A 13,538-nucleotide genomic window follows, 5' to 3' on the forward strand; every position below is an offset into this window, starting at 1 on the left:
TATGCTGCTGTGTTTTCTTTTATTTCTTTCTTTTAAAGCAGGCAGACTGTCTTTCTGTGATTGTACAGCACCTACTCTAATGCAGTGCTGCAGACCAGAATTAGAATTTGTGGGTGCTGTGGTGAGTAGAAATAGCTTTACAGAGTTACAGAGTCAGACTTACTCAGTTGTGCAAGTTTGTTGCCCTCTATTACTGGCCTAATAAGGGGAATTAACTTATTACTGTCCTCTGATCAAGCAATTGTATATTCAAAACCCTTTTTGTTTCCTACAAAGACAATTCTGAGTTAAATCTCTGCCTTGTCCTTTCAGTGCAGCTACAACACACTATGTTAAGGTAAAGGTTTTCAAATCACATCAGGTTGGTAACATTAGATTATCTTTTTTTTTTTCCTTCTGAATATATTTGAGGTGCCCTTGGTCTGTGGCGTATGATGTTTACAAAGCATAATTTGGTTTCTGCTTTTCAGAAATTCTTTCAGGTCTCTCGTGTTAAACTCTGGGAACAGGCATTTCCCATTGGTGGGCCTGGAATGAATTTGGTCACTCTTTGTACCTAACCCACTGGCATGGGTTGCTATCATTATATGCACAGTATTGCTGTGTTATCAGCAAATGTAATTTTTCCATCCTCAAAAATGGTTTTGTCTAGAAACTGCAGATGCTGCAGAAAATGAACCTTTTTAATAATGTGATTGTGAGTGAGAGCTGGTGACGTAGTGAGAAGAGTTAATAATTTGTTATAGCATTTGAATATTAACATAATTCTTAGCTTTCAGTGTGATTGTGTTTTGGGGACAGGTTTCCTAAAGGACTCAGGAAAGTGGGGTCTTTGTGTGGGTCTGGGGAGACATAAATGTGCAGTTCTGTTGTTTGCCTTAGTGAGTCCTGGTACTGCATGGCTGCCAGGTCTTTCTGCTGCTCCATTTTTGTAGAAATAACGACGTCTTTACAAACAGGGGGATGCTATGGATGGGTTCAAGAGGGTTACAAGTGTCTCCATACTTTTGATTTAGCAGCCTGTGATACTTTTGAGGGCTTTCACATTCTCACACACATAATCCAATTGCATAAGAATTGTTTGTGCTACTTTGAGAGCAATATGGGAAGCAAGGGGCCTTCAGCCAGCCTTACCTGCACTGACTGACTGCCTATGAGTGTGGTGCCTCTCTACATAGGAAACTGGTCATCACAGCTCCATCCCATTCAGCTACAAACTGCTTTCACAACTGATTTGCAGGTGTCTTCATTAAAGACAGATGATTTTTGAGGTCTTTTCATTGATGCAAAAGTTTGGCATACCTTCCAGGCATACTTACCTGCCAAAAATTTCAAGAAACAGTGTGTGATAAATATAATTCAACTTGTGTGAATAAACTTACTGGTGTAAATGTCCCTCATTCCAAAAAGATAAATTACAACACACATTTGTGGGTAGACGATGTAGGGAGAGCTGGCTGTATTGAAGGGACCTTCTCTTTGCCTTTGCCTTTCATGCCCTAGTATACACATGCAGTGTGGAAAGCAAGAGTGAATGGTGTGGATTGGCGAAAGTGGGAGAACGACCAAGAAAAAATACCAAGTATCATAGTTAGTAATCTTGGATCTGAAGTTATTTCCTGGCCCAGTCCCAATTATACTAAGCTGAAGGATCCTATAGTGTATATACGGTCTGTGAGCTTCTTACCACAGGAGTCTTGTGGATTAATTTCCAAATGCACAATATAGTAAATGGTGCTATCTTAATTATGTTCTCTAAATCAGTTCTCGGTAAATACAGCTAAATAACATGCAGGCAATATTCTCTTTCAGACATCTTAGCTATAAACAAAGCCCTGTTGCCAGTGAGTTCTCTACTAAGAATTCCTCTACTTTGCGTTAACTTCTCCAAGAACAAGTGGGCTGTGTTAAGGACTTCCTTCAAAATAAGGCACTGTTAAAGAATATTTACTCTTTAAGCTGTCAGTTTTTGTAGGGAAAAACAAGAAGGGTGTGTGCAGTCTAAAAGAAGAGGTAGCACTGGGCTGGAATTGAGCATGTTGGGATATGTTTCTCAGTTCTGCTGCACGCTTCCTGAGACTAATCATTTAAGTCTTGATTTTCCATTTCTGAAAATGATAGATATTATTTCCTGTCTGTTGAGTAGTTTCTATTTGCACTGAATACCTTTGTAGCAAGAATTGGCTCTCACTCTTTCTTTTTTTTTTTTCCTTTTTTTTTTTCCTATGATATCTAATATAGGACAAAACAAGGTCCTGGACTCTTTTGTCACGTTTACCTTCCAAGTACTAATGAATGGAAAACCTTAAAATATTAATGCTGTGTTGACAATGGTGTGTCAACACACTGAACAATTTTCCTGAGCTCAATCTAGGGAAAGTACACAAGGTGAACTTCTCTAGGCACAAACACAATAGCAAAACTTCTATTTTTGTTCAGACTCTGGCACTATCCCTTGTCCAGAGAAGATAACCCTGGTTGACTTCTATGAGAACAGAGATCAGATTAGTAACAGAACTGACTGTTTGTCCAAAATCTTTTTTTTTTTTTTTCTTCTGTGTTTACAACATGTTTCCTGTGATTGTAACATGAATCTGTCCTCCTTTACCCATAGACTCCTTTTTCCCATGCTTGTGCAACTATAGCCATGCAAAGCAGTCCTGCAGATTCTGTTGTGCTTGGTTGTCCACACAGCAGTTGCAGCCAGCTGGTACATCAAAGCATCTGCTCACCTGTGCTGTCTGAGGTAGGAAATCTCAGAAAGAGCCTGCAAAGCAGTACTGCCAGTGCAAGAGGCGATGCTGTACATGCAGGCTGGGGTGGGAGATGTGCTAGGCCACCTGGCAGGAGCTCGTGTTCAAGGACACAGCACTGCTGTAGCGCCCATGCCCCTTTAGTGCCAGAGATTCAGCTAGCCAAAAGCCTCTTCTCAAGTTGTCAGATGAGTTATGCTTGTTTTACATCATAATGTGAAGCTGTCATGGCGTTTTTTAAATATTAACTTCAGCTTGGTTCAAGAGCCTATATTAGATGAGAGTGGCTTTTAGGATAAAGCAAAAATATACTGTTTTGGGCAGGATGGCTGTTTAATAATAGAACTCCTGCAGCGGAGAAGACGGTTTAATGGAATAAGTGTATTTAAAATAGTTTTGCTTCCTGGGAGAACTCAAACTGTCTTATTCTGTCATCCTTCAAAAGTAGGCGCATTTCATTCCATATGTTTTCTCCTAGACGCTACAATTTGAAAGTGTTTTTTTTCTCTCTTGAAGTTCATGATGAGTTAGACTGCACATCATAATATGTGTCAGTATGGATTCCAAATTTCTTGATTTACTATTTGAGCTATTTGAAGCCAAATGGTAATGGGATTACAGTTTACGGTTACATTTTGTGGACTGTTACAGAATTCTGTGTAATAATAATACCTTGGCAGGCAATTGGCCTATGATGAGGTTAATAAAATAGCTTTTACCTGTGATTGTAATACATATTTTTCCATTATATTATTGATATGTTCATGGCATCTGATAATCCTGCAGCTACTGCAGTGATGCTGCCTAAGCATAGTTTCTAAAATGTTTTGAGATGAAGTATAGTATAAAAAATTTTGAACTGCTTTTTTAACTGTGATAACTGAATAATGCATAAAATTGTTGAGAGAATAAGTCTTAGCATAAGTCACATTTGGGGCTTAATATTTAACTTAGTGGGAAATGTAGTTCCATGTAGAGGCTAGGAAGGTATTCTAGTACCTTCTGTTTGACATTGTATACAAGGCAGGGCATTCCTAAACCTTCCTGCCTCTTGTTTTGATGGCTTAAACTGGAACTTTCCTAGAACTCACCTTTTCTCTCGTGTTTATATGCAGTACAGTTCTACCAGCTCCTGCTTTTAAACACATCTGTGTAAACGCTTGTGTAGGTACTAAAAGGATTTTCATCACATTTTAAAAAGCTTGACATTTTATACAATTTTCCTATAAAATAAAAGTTGCTGGTTAAATATTTTGCTAACACAGGTATCCCAAAGCAGAGCAAACAAGCTTTCTCCCCAGACTTCAACTGTTTAACCTTTTACAAAGATGTGGTGCACATGAGAATTATGGAACGTCTGTATGCTTTCATATGGAATAAAGGGAGGGATATGAAATGCATGGAATACAATGACCCAGCTGAAAATGGCTTATGACTTTTAGTCTTCTTTGTGCATGTTGTACAAGAACCAGTGAAGTGTGCCTGAGTTCTGGATTTGAGTAGCTAAAGCTTTGTGCAAAAGGATATATCCTTCTCTTTAATTGCAAGGTTGCTCTGCAGCCCCATTCTGTCACTGCTCTATCTGCTGATGTTTATTCTTCCTTTCTAGCTGCATGTCTTGAACTCATTATCCCAGTGCAGATAGAAGGGAAGTGGGATGGCGAATGGTGAGGAGTAAGGTAAACAGAGCAGAGTTGGTTCTTCAGCATCAAAACCTTGTGGTGGTCATGGGACAATTCACCAGAAGGCACACTGTGGGAACTGAGCAAGTTATACTTGTCATGGAGGATTTCTTATGAGATATTGTCAGGGTTTATAAAGGCATGGTTAGCAGGTGGTGGTGAGACTACAAAGACATACAAAATGAAGAGGAAAGGTTGTTCAGAAAGTGACTGTGTTGTGTGGGAGGGAATAAATGAACTACGAATAAAAAAGAAGTAGTAAGGGGGAAAAGTAAAGGCTCAGATCGATAATCATGAAATATGAAGAGGTGAAGTAACTGGACCAGCCAAGGCTCTTCCATTTATTTATTTATTAATCATTTCTGAACGCCATCTGGCTTGCTGGTAATTGTAGCTAAGAACTTTAATGTGACCAGCCTTTTATGACTTTGTGTAGCAAAGTAGATTAATGGTGACTGGTGACATTTTTGGTTTTAAATTGTTCTTATACCCCAGCTTGAAGCTGGTGATTTGTCTGTGAGCTTTATTGTCTCTGCTTTGAAATTTCCATGTTGTTGAAGACTATTTACAACTTAATGGTGAGTGTGGCAAACTTATACAAACTGCACATGCAGTGTCATGATTAGTTGTCTGCAATTCCAGGGAGTGGGACAGAGAATGCTTACCACTGGCAAATCAGAGGTTTTGCTTGATCAGTTAAAAAAGATGCCATTTATTTTTCTAGAAGCTCTGCTCCTGTCCTTAAAATATGTATGTATATACATAATAGGAGGCTTAGCCCTATCTCTGAAATCCATTTGAGCTGATGATCCAGTGAATCATCAAACCCATTAGTATGTCTTGGCTTTTTCATTTTGTCTCTTAAAGTTCATTTTTACATTTTTCGTAAGAGTAATGTTGCATTAATTGGCTGGCATGTGGGCAAGTGCCCTTCGTGGTGCCCTGGTCCTTGAAAGTGGCCATTCTGACTGACAGAATGATTGTCCTGTTTGTTTCTGGGTTTTCACGCAGCAACAAAATGATAAGTAGGAGAAACAACAGTAACAAGGACTCCGTACTCTTCCTTCGGTTGTACCAAAGCAGCTGGTTATCTTCATCATTTAAGCATTGATGTCTTTCTTAGAGCTGACTTGCAGTTGTTTAACAATTGGAGGTAAGATATTGTTTTCATCAATTTGGTGAGATGACTAAGTATGGATACCCTTAATCATGTCCTGAAACTTTAACTTTGGCCATTGGTTGGTAGCACTGAGCTAGCCAGTCTTGGAGTGATCAAAGAAGGATGTGGTGCTACTTGCATATGGTGCCAAAGGAAGAAGAGAAAAATACCAGATGATGTGGTTATTTCTGTAGTTAAGTACTTCTGCTACAGTCCCACTGGTACAATCTGTACACCTAGCGAGATTAATTCGTTTCAAATTTTATGCTTTAACCACTAAATCATCTCCAGCTGGCACTGAAATAAAGTGATTTGCATCATCTACATCAGCAGGGAAGTGTCACCTTTGTTAAAAAAAGAACCACCGACACATAGACTTAATTATCTATTCAGAGTGCGAGCTGGCAGCTCGATTATAGTGACTTCTCTGCAGAACCAAACCTGATATTTAAAGAGCCATGAACAAATTCACACTTCTCTGCAAAAATAACAGCAGCTTCTAGATATAGCTCCAACTTGTAGATTAGCTATAACTGATTTTTTAAAACAGCTTTTTTTGTTTTGTTTCATTGGGGTATCCTTTATGCAGTTGCTTATCTGTTGCCAGTTTCCATATTGCAGCTGGCAAACAAGTTTAATAAAAGAAGCAAGTGGCTGTTCCAGAGCTACAGTGGTGGACAGGTGGGTTCAGACTTTGGGCAGCTCGGTCTTTGAGCCTGACTCATCTGACATAGTCATAGTCGTAGAATAACCTCAGCTGGAAGGGACCCACAAGGAACATGAAGTCCAACTCCATGATACTTCTCTCCTTCGGCAGGAGCACCAACTGCCTTAGGTAATAAAAGCTGTCAGCAGTTTGAATGCTTCCCCTTGCTTGTCAATCAAACCAAGAGCTTGAAATTTAGTATCAAAACATTTTAAGATGCTTTTGAATCAAATGAAAGCTCTTAGAAATGCACCTACTCACACTGTTGAATAGTTTCCTTTTTGAAGTGTTTCTGGTAGGACGTCAGGCTGTAATTTGGGGTCATACAAACGGCTGTTTTTACTTGGGGGATGCTGAAGGCGTGCGTGCTGGACAGCGCAGCGTGGGACTCGGGAGCGCCCCGCCATTCCTGCCCGGCCCCGCTCCGCCTGTCCGCTCGATGTCAGTCAGTGTCTCCGCACTGCTCCCCTTGGCAGAGCCGGAGCGCTCCGTGCCGGAACGAGGCCGCCCTTTATGTCTGTGAGGAGCTGCTGCATCCAGGTGGTGCCGGAGGAGGTTTTCAGGCTCTGATGCTAGGATTGTGGGCGGGAGCAACTCTCTTTTTTTCCCCACCTTCTTTTTTTTCCCTCTCCTCTCCTCGTCCTCCGTCTTTCTCCCTGCACCTCCGTTCCTCTGCCCGCACTGCAGACCCCCGCTAGCTCGCAGAGCCGCTGCCGCCCGCCCCCCGCGCCATGCCGCCGGCCCGCAGCCCCGGGGCAGCTCGCTGAGCCGCGGGCACCATGCGGCAGGAGCGGCTGACGGGCTCGCTGCGGCGCGGCGGGCGATGCCTCAAGCGGCAGAGCTCGGGAGGCGGCGTGGGCACCATCCTCAGCAACGTCCTCAAGAAGCGGAGCTGCATCTCCCGCACGGCGCCGCGCCTGCTCTGCACCTTGGAGCCAGGTACTGCGGCGGAGCGGCGGCCGTAATCCCGTAAGCCGCTTGGCGGGGGCAGGCAGGCGGCCGGGTCGAGCCGAGCCGAGCCGAGCCGGGCCGGGTCGGGTCGGGAGGACGCAGCCAGACGCGATGGGGGCCGCGGGTAGGCGCGGCGCGGAGAGTCGGCGGCACCGGACCGCGGCAAATGGCCGCCCGGGTCCGCGCGGGGTGCGGGGCGCGGCGACGGCGGGATCGGGCCGGGCGACTTGGGGATCCGCCTTCGCGGTGCGCCTCGGGGCCCGGGCCTGCGAGGCTGTCGCGGGCTGAGGCTCGCCCCGCGCCTCCTCCTCCTGCCCCGCACCGCCCTCGGGCACTTTCCTTCCCTATCTGTGTGACAAAGCCCAGCGTCGCTCGCCCGCTGCCGGCTCCCCGAGCCCCCTCCCGCCGCCCGGCCTTTGTCTGCGGCGCGCTGCCGGCTGCTCTCACAGCCGAGGGACGCGCAGCTGCGGCTCTGCAGCTTACATCAGCGCCGGCGTCCCGTGAGCTCCCGTGGTCGGCCGGGGGTTGGGACGTGCTCCAGGGGGACGGGCGCTCAGCAGAAACGCTAAGGGGTGATCTTTGCTGAGGGCTAGATCGTGGTTGCTCATCTTCGGAATCATTGAGTTTCTATGAAGTACTGGAAATCTAGATTCAGTTTATAATGTCAAGCTGTGAAATGTAGCAAAAGCATTGCTATTTCTTGTCTGACCTTAGGCCTACAGAAAATATATAAGCCTGGAATGCACAGCAATACGTAGGGGTCGTTTTCCCATTGTGTGTCAGGCACTTGTGTGCAAGGGTGCTTTTGGAATCGTGTAGTGCTGACTGCTTCTGTGTTTGAGATTCGTTCCTGGAGCCGTTACTAATTAGGTCCTAAACACATTCTGGTAAAGATTTGTGGCATTGCTGTTACTGAAGGGATTTCTTACCTGTAGCCATCGTAGACCCCTGCTCCTGCAGTAGCCTTCCAGGTAACGACATCTATGTAGTGACACTCTGTTACTTATGCTTCTGTGGGGACACAATCAAAAGCTCAACCACAAATGCTGTAGTCCTAAGGCTAATTCATTGTACTGTTCAATGTGGGTAAATACAGTGACGTCATTCAGGATGCACGCTTTCCTAGAGTGATGGAGACATGGAGCCTAATGAGCCTTTAAAAAAAATAAACTTAGTTAAATTTTGTTCAGGTTTTCTTAGTATCTATGTACACTGTATATTTGTAGTGAGAAGTTTACGTGGTCTCCAGTTGTTGGATGTGCTCTGGTGAATCCCAGTGAGCTCTAATGGCAGCTCTGGCTGCTATTTCTGGTTTTGCAGGTAAAAATATATGTTTAAAGAAAAATTACAGGGTAAGACTAAGAATCTTGCTATTTCTGAAACAGCAAGGAACAATAAGGTGGTAGTTTATGTTGCCATTTTTGTCCCCAGATTCGGTATCCCACTGCACAGAGAGCTGCTTAGGGCCCTTTTCCTCTTTTTTTTTTTTTCTTTTCCTTTTTTCTTTTTAAATATTTATTTGTTTTCTGTTTGAGAAGTTTTAACATTTCCTTTTAAGTACAGGCAAAAAGGCAATTATGTGCTTGGTGTGTTTGAAGCTATGGCTCTTTAGGTTGCATCAGAACAGATTGTATGTTTTTTTCTGTTTTCTCAGACTTTGGCTCTATCCTTTTGTTTCATGGAGCTGAGGAGCAAGGATTTGATTCCTTCATCCAAGTACTTGGCTGGATTTTTTCTTTAGCTCCTTATTACGTGGCTTATTACATGGTCATATGCTTCACTTTGGTCATGCAGTGGGAGGTGGGAGGCCTGAGGTTTGGGTATAAATCTTCCTTTTCTTAGCCTTTGTTATGGGGTTTCACAGTGTATTTTCCATGGGAAAGCTAACAGGCCTGATTTCTGGTTTTTCTTGTGTTTTGTGGGCGTTTTAAAAATGTGTATGTGCGGGCTTTTTTTTAATTATTATTATTATTACTTATTTTTTTTAATTGCTCTCCAAATACAATTTTTGCAGTTGTTTCTGGTGACCAGGTTACAAGGACCTAGAACAGGCCATATTCTGGCATTCTTCTACCCTTCAGTAATTTAATTGATGCCAAACGATCATACTTCTGTATATGCTTGTATTTGTGGAGCTGGCTAATTCAAATACGTTCCCAACACATTCCTGCCTACCTGGGTTAATTTTTTTTAGGTTTGAGGTGTCATTTGCAGAGGTAATATGTAGTATGCCAAATTACGCTATTAGGCTGTCTGGTTTGATTAAAAAGAAGGGCTGTGTTGTACTTATGGTGCTTACAATCCCCAAGAGCTGCATGCAGGGGTACATTTCAGCCAGGCTGGCCGTGTGGAGGATCTGGTAAGAAAAGTTCCCATAAAGCTTCAAGGGATCAAGAGTCTTTCTTGTAATAGCTGTGCTTATATTATACAATGGTGAAAAATGTAGCCCAGACATAAAAGGTGGGCAAAAAGGGGCAAAACCATTGAAAATGGGTGCAGAGGATGGCAGGGCTGGGTAGATTTGGGGAGCTGAGGAGGGAAGAAGGTATTGAGGAATTTAGGTTTGTGGGAAGAAAGCAGAAGTAAAGGTGGTCAGTGATAAGATGTAGCATACAATGGATGTTTATGGGAGAAAAGACTGTAGGAAGAGTTCTGGACATCTTGGGCCTTTCCCTAGGGCAAGAGTAGGCAGGATGAAAAGGATGACAAGACTGACGGCAAGAGGAGAAGTACATGCAAGGGTGAAAAACTTGTTAGAAGGGAAAGGATGGAGATAGGAAGGTTTGAGGAACCAAGAGAAGATAAAATGATGATAACAGTTCATCTCCTTGGGGAAGTTCTGAAGTCCAAGGACAAATTCATTGAAGAGTGCAGAAATTGCACATGCAGAGAAGCATGTAACAGGCAGTGAGGTGCTGCTGCCACCTGGCTGGCTGCATTCCTGCATGTACCCTGGGAAGCTCCAGGGCTGGGTTGTTTTTCCAATCTCTTTTGCCCTTGAAATCTTTAGGAAAAAAGATTGTACTGTTCATGTTGCAGCTTCTTCTGTTTACTTGCTGAACAAAAATTATTATTTTCTGATTTTAGGAAATACTAATTCTTTAAAATGAACAGGTGTGAGGGACCATCCCTGAATGTTCTGTGGCTCACTCCCCGTCCTTCTTCGTTCTTCAAAGAACACACAAAAACATCATATCATTTGATTTGGAGAATATTTCTGCCTGGCAATGGGGAACAAATAAGGGGCCACAGACTTCATAGACTTCATGGCTTCATGAAGTAATATTGTAGTTATAGTACATGGCCTGACCAAGAGGTCCTTGTCATGTTGCAGAAGGGCTAGCCCATAGTCTAGTCTGGTTTTACCACAATGTTAGTCTAATTTCTAGTAATTTCACACCTGTCCTAGTTGTCAGCTGTGGTTTGCTAGACTCATGGATTCGAGGCACTTGCCTGTGTTTCTGGTTGCATTTTTCTTTAAAAAGATTTTAAGACAAAGAGATAAGTTGTTACTGAGATCTTTATCTTAGAAAACTGTGAAGAGATTAAGATGTGGCTGTTGAGTTGGAAATGAATACATGATTATTTTGGAAGACTATTGCTTCTTTGATTCCAGGTAATGTTAGATAACATGTCAGCTGTTACCTTAACAAAAGGAGTTCTTGATCACAATGTCTTTTTGTGTGTAGTAGACTTCTCCGATACTATGAAATTGCTAGGGAATGAGAATCCCTTTTTCACATCTACAGCAAATGTGATACGATTTCGTCTTAGTAGGTTACTAGCATTGTTACACTGTTCTGAATTATTATGAAAAGATTTATGTATTAGGAGTCCCTGCTGAGCGCCATGGATTTATGGGGTAGAATACTAATAAACACTTGCTTCCAGGAATATCTGTTAATACTTGAATATTTTTCAAGACATTTGTATTATGCTGAATCTTTTATTTTTCTAAATCTGACAGGCATGTTTTTTAAATCTAAAGCATAGAAACCAAAGCCTCAGTCCCCAGGTCTCAGTAATGCAATACTGATGATACTTTTGTGTGCCTGTGTGGAAAAAAAAAAAAAAAAAAAAAAGAGCAGCCCTCAGGGAGAAAGCTTTGTCTCTCTGTATTTTATCTTTATATGTAGGCACTAAGGTTTTCAAATTGCTTATTGCCACATTTTAATTTACTTATCTCTGTTTGCACATGTCAGTATGCAAATGCTGAAAGACATTTAGTATTCCAGAACTAGAAGATGTCACTACAGTTTAGGTTTTTACAGACTCACAGGCTTAGTCCTTCAAAGCACTGAGTGTTACTGGTGAGTTGATTAGCATGGATTTTATTAACATAAAACCTAGCAAATTAGTGATTTATTTTTTTTTAAAGACTATTAAAATATGTATGTAAAAAAAATGTTAGGATTGATATTCTAGGAAAACCGTGAGCTATATGTAACATTTAAGTATGGAGATATGCATGATATTAAGTTATGGAGGGAAAACAAAGGCTTCATTCTGTATGTAAGAAAGTTCAATAGATGGGGCACGGCGCGGCTCTGTTCAGCACCGGAGCTCTGGACAGCGGCATTGGAAGAACGGAGAAATGGTAGAGCCGAACTGAGAGCGATGGGGAGCAGAACCCAGGAGTTACTGTTCTTCGTGTCATGGCATAGTAGGTGCCATACTCAGGCTCCAGCGTAGGCCAAATTTGAGATCCTAATATTTCGTGTAATATTGTATTTCAAGTCATATCTGCTAATATTCTGTATAACAACTTTCATAATCTGCTCTTATGGATGATATAAAGGTTCGTATGGTAGTTTGCAATGTTCTGGTATGGTTGTAAGAATAACAAACGACGTCATTTTTAGTGAAATGAATTGTGCTGAACTAAAGCATTAATTTGAAGAGGACGTGTCATTCAAAAAATGTTTTCTCTGTGTGCTTTTTAACATATGCCTTGAATCCCCTGTGAAGACGATAAATCACAGAAACAGGTTAAAATATGATTATTCAGACACAAATAGTTGAAGTTCTGTGATCTTATTTGAACCAGTTTTATTTCTGATCTAAATGAAAATTATGATCATAACTATTTTTCCTTTTTGTTTCTAGGAGTTGATACAAAATTGAAATTTACTCTTGAGCCATCTTTAGGTCAAAATGGTTTTCAGCAGGTAATTTGATTAATTATTATCTGGGCTTATGGAGTACCGGACTCACCTTGGTTAAAGTCTTGCCCTAGTTCAAAAATGCATCTGTTATCATATCAGCATATTATTTACTATTGCATGAAGAACTGTTCCATTAGTATTTGGAAGGTGCAATAGGTTTTCTTTGTTCTTTCTTTTTTTTTTTCCGGAGATTTCTTACATCTTTGTGACCTATAATATTATAGCGTTGTTATATCATTCAGTAATTATTCTGTATTTTCCCTGTAAATTGATTAAACAGTTGAACTCTGAAAAGCATACAGTAAAATGAAATGAATGTGTATGTCTGCAGTACTGTGGATGTTGCCACATTTTTGCATTAAGCTAATGATGAATTTTTACCTGGATTTTTTTTTTTTCTTTTTTTTTTTTTTTCTTTTAGTGGCATGATGCACTCAAAGCAGTGGCCAGGTTGCCGACAGGCATACCAAAAGAATGGCGGCGAAAGGTAGGTAGACTGGCATGGAGTGTTCAACACATCACCTTTGAGTTTCAGTTTCACATGAAAGATAAACAAGATGAACAACATCGCTATTAGTAATGTTTTTGAACACAGGAAATTTTAAGTGTGAATTTTACTGGGATTTTACCGAGTTTACCTTCTTAAGTGGTAACTGCATGTAGCATCTGGAAAGACTGAGGAAACCGGTAAAGATGGTATTTACACCAGTCAGGTTCTTTCTGCTTGAGGCTCAGAAAACTTATTGCAGTGCAGGTGATATTGTTTCAATCTGTCAGTCACAAGGATCTGAATTGGTGAAGCTGCCTCAGCAGCTGAAGATCAACTAAAAGTAGAGCAACTCTTGTGTAGGCTGTCATGCTTGTGAAGGTGAAGTTGATAGATGCTGGTGCTGGAAATGCTGGAAGGAATGTTCTTGGATACATTTGATGGGGTAAAGGCAGGTCTCTTAAGAAGGGAAGTTAAGAGTCAGGAGTGATATGGAATGGTAGAGTACACCATTGCAGGGAAATTGCACTTAGTGGTGTAGGAAAGGGCCCAGTGGGATTATGCTCAACTTGTTTTATTGCTTTCTTCAGCAGAATTTGAACTTCCCTAGACTACAAATATGTGTATGTATTTAC

At 41.7% G+C, this 13,538-nt stretch overlaps 1 protein-coding gene across 5 annotated transcripts in view; it reads left to right on the forward strand.

Annotated features, from left to right (window-relative positions):
- Positions 1–13,538, forward strand: part of TBC1D30 (TBC1 domain family member 30) — a 51,088-nt gene that overhangs the window by 14,522 nt on the left and 23,028 nt on the right. For 3 of the 5 annotated variants that reach the window (XM_085220379.1, XM_085220368.1, XM_019613054.3), the window contains exons 3-4: positions 12,358–12,419; positions 12,838–12,903. In XM_085220379.1, coding sequence (XP_085076505.1) covers positions 12,358–12,419; positions 12,838–12,903 — 128 coding nt within the window. Of the gene's footprint in view, positions 1–6,886; positions 7,240–12,357; positions 12,420–12,837; positions 12,904–13,538 lie in introns of those variants that run through there. The other 2 variants (XM_085220393.1, XM_085220403.1) reach the window with 2 other exon arrangements.

Source organism: Meleagris gallopavo, chromosome 1 (assembly GCF_905368555.1).
Source record: "Meleagris gallopavo chromosome 1, MGAL_WU_HG_1.1, whole genome shotgun sequence".
Classification (NCBI taxonomy): Eukaryota; Metazoa; Chordata; class Aves; order Galliformes; family Phasianidae; genus Meleagris; species Meleagris gallopavo.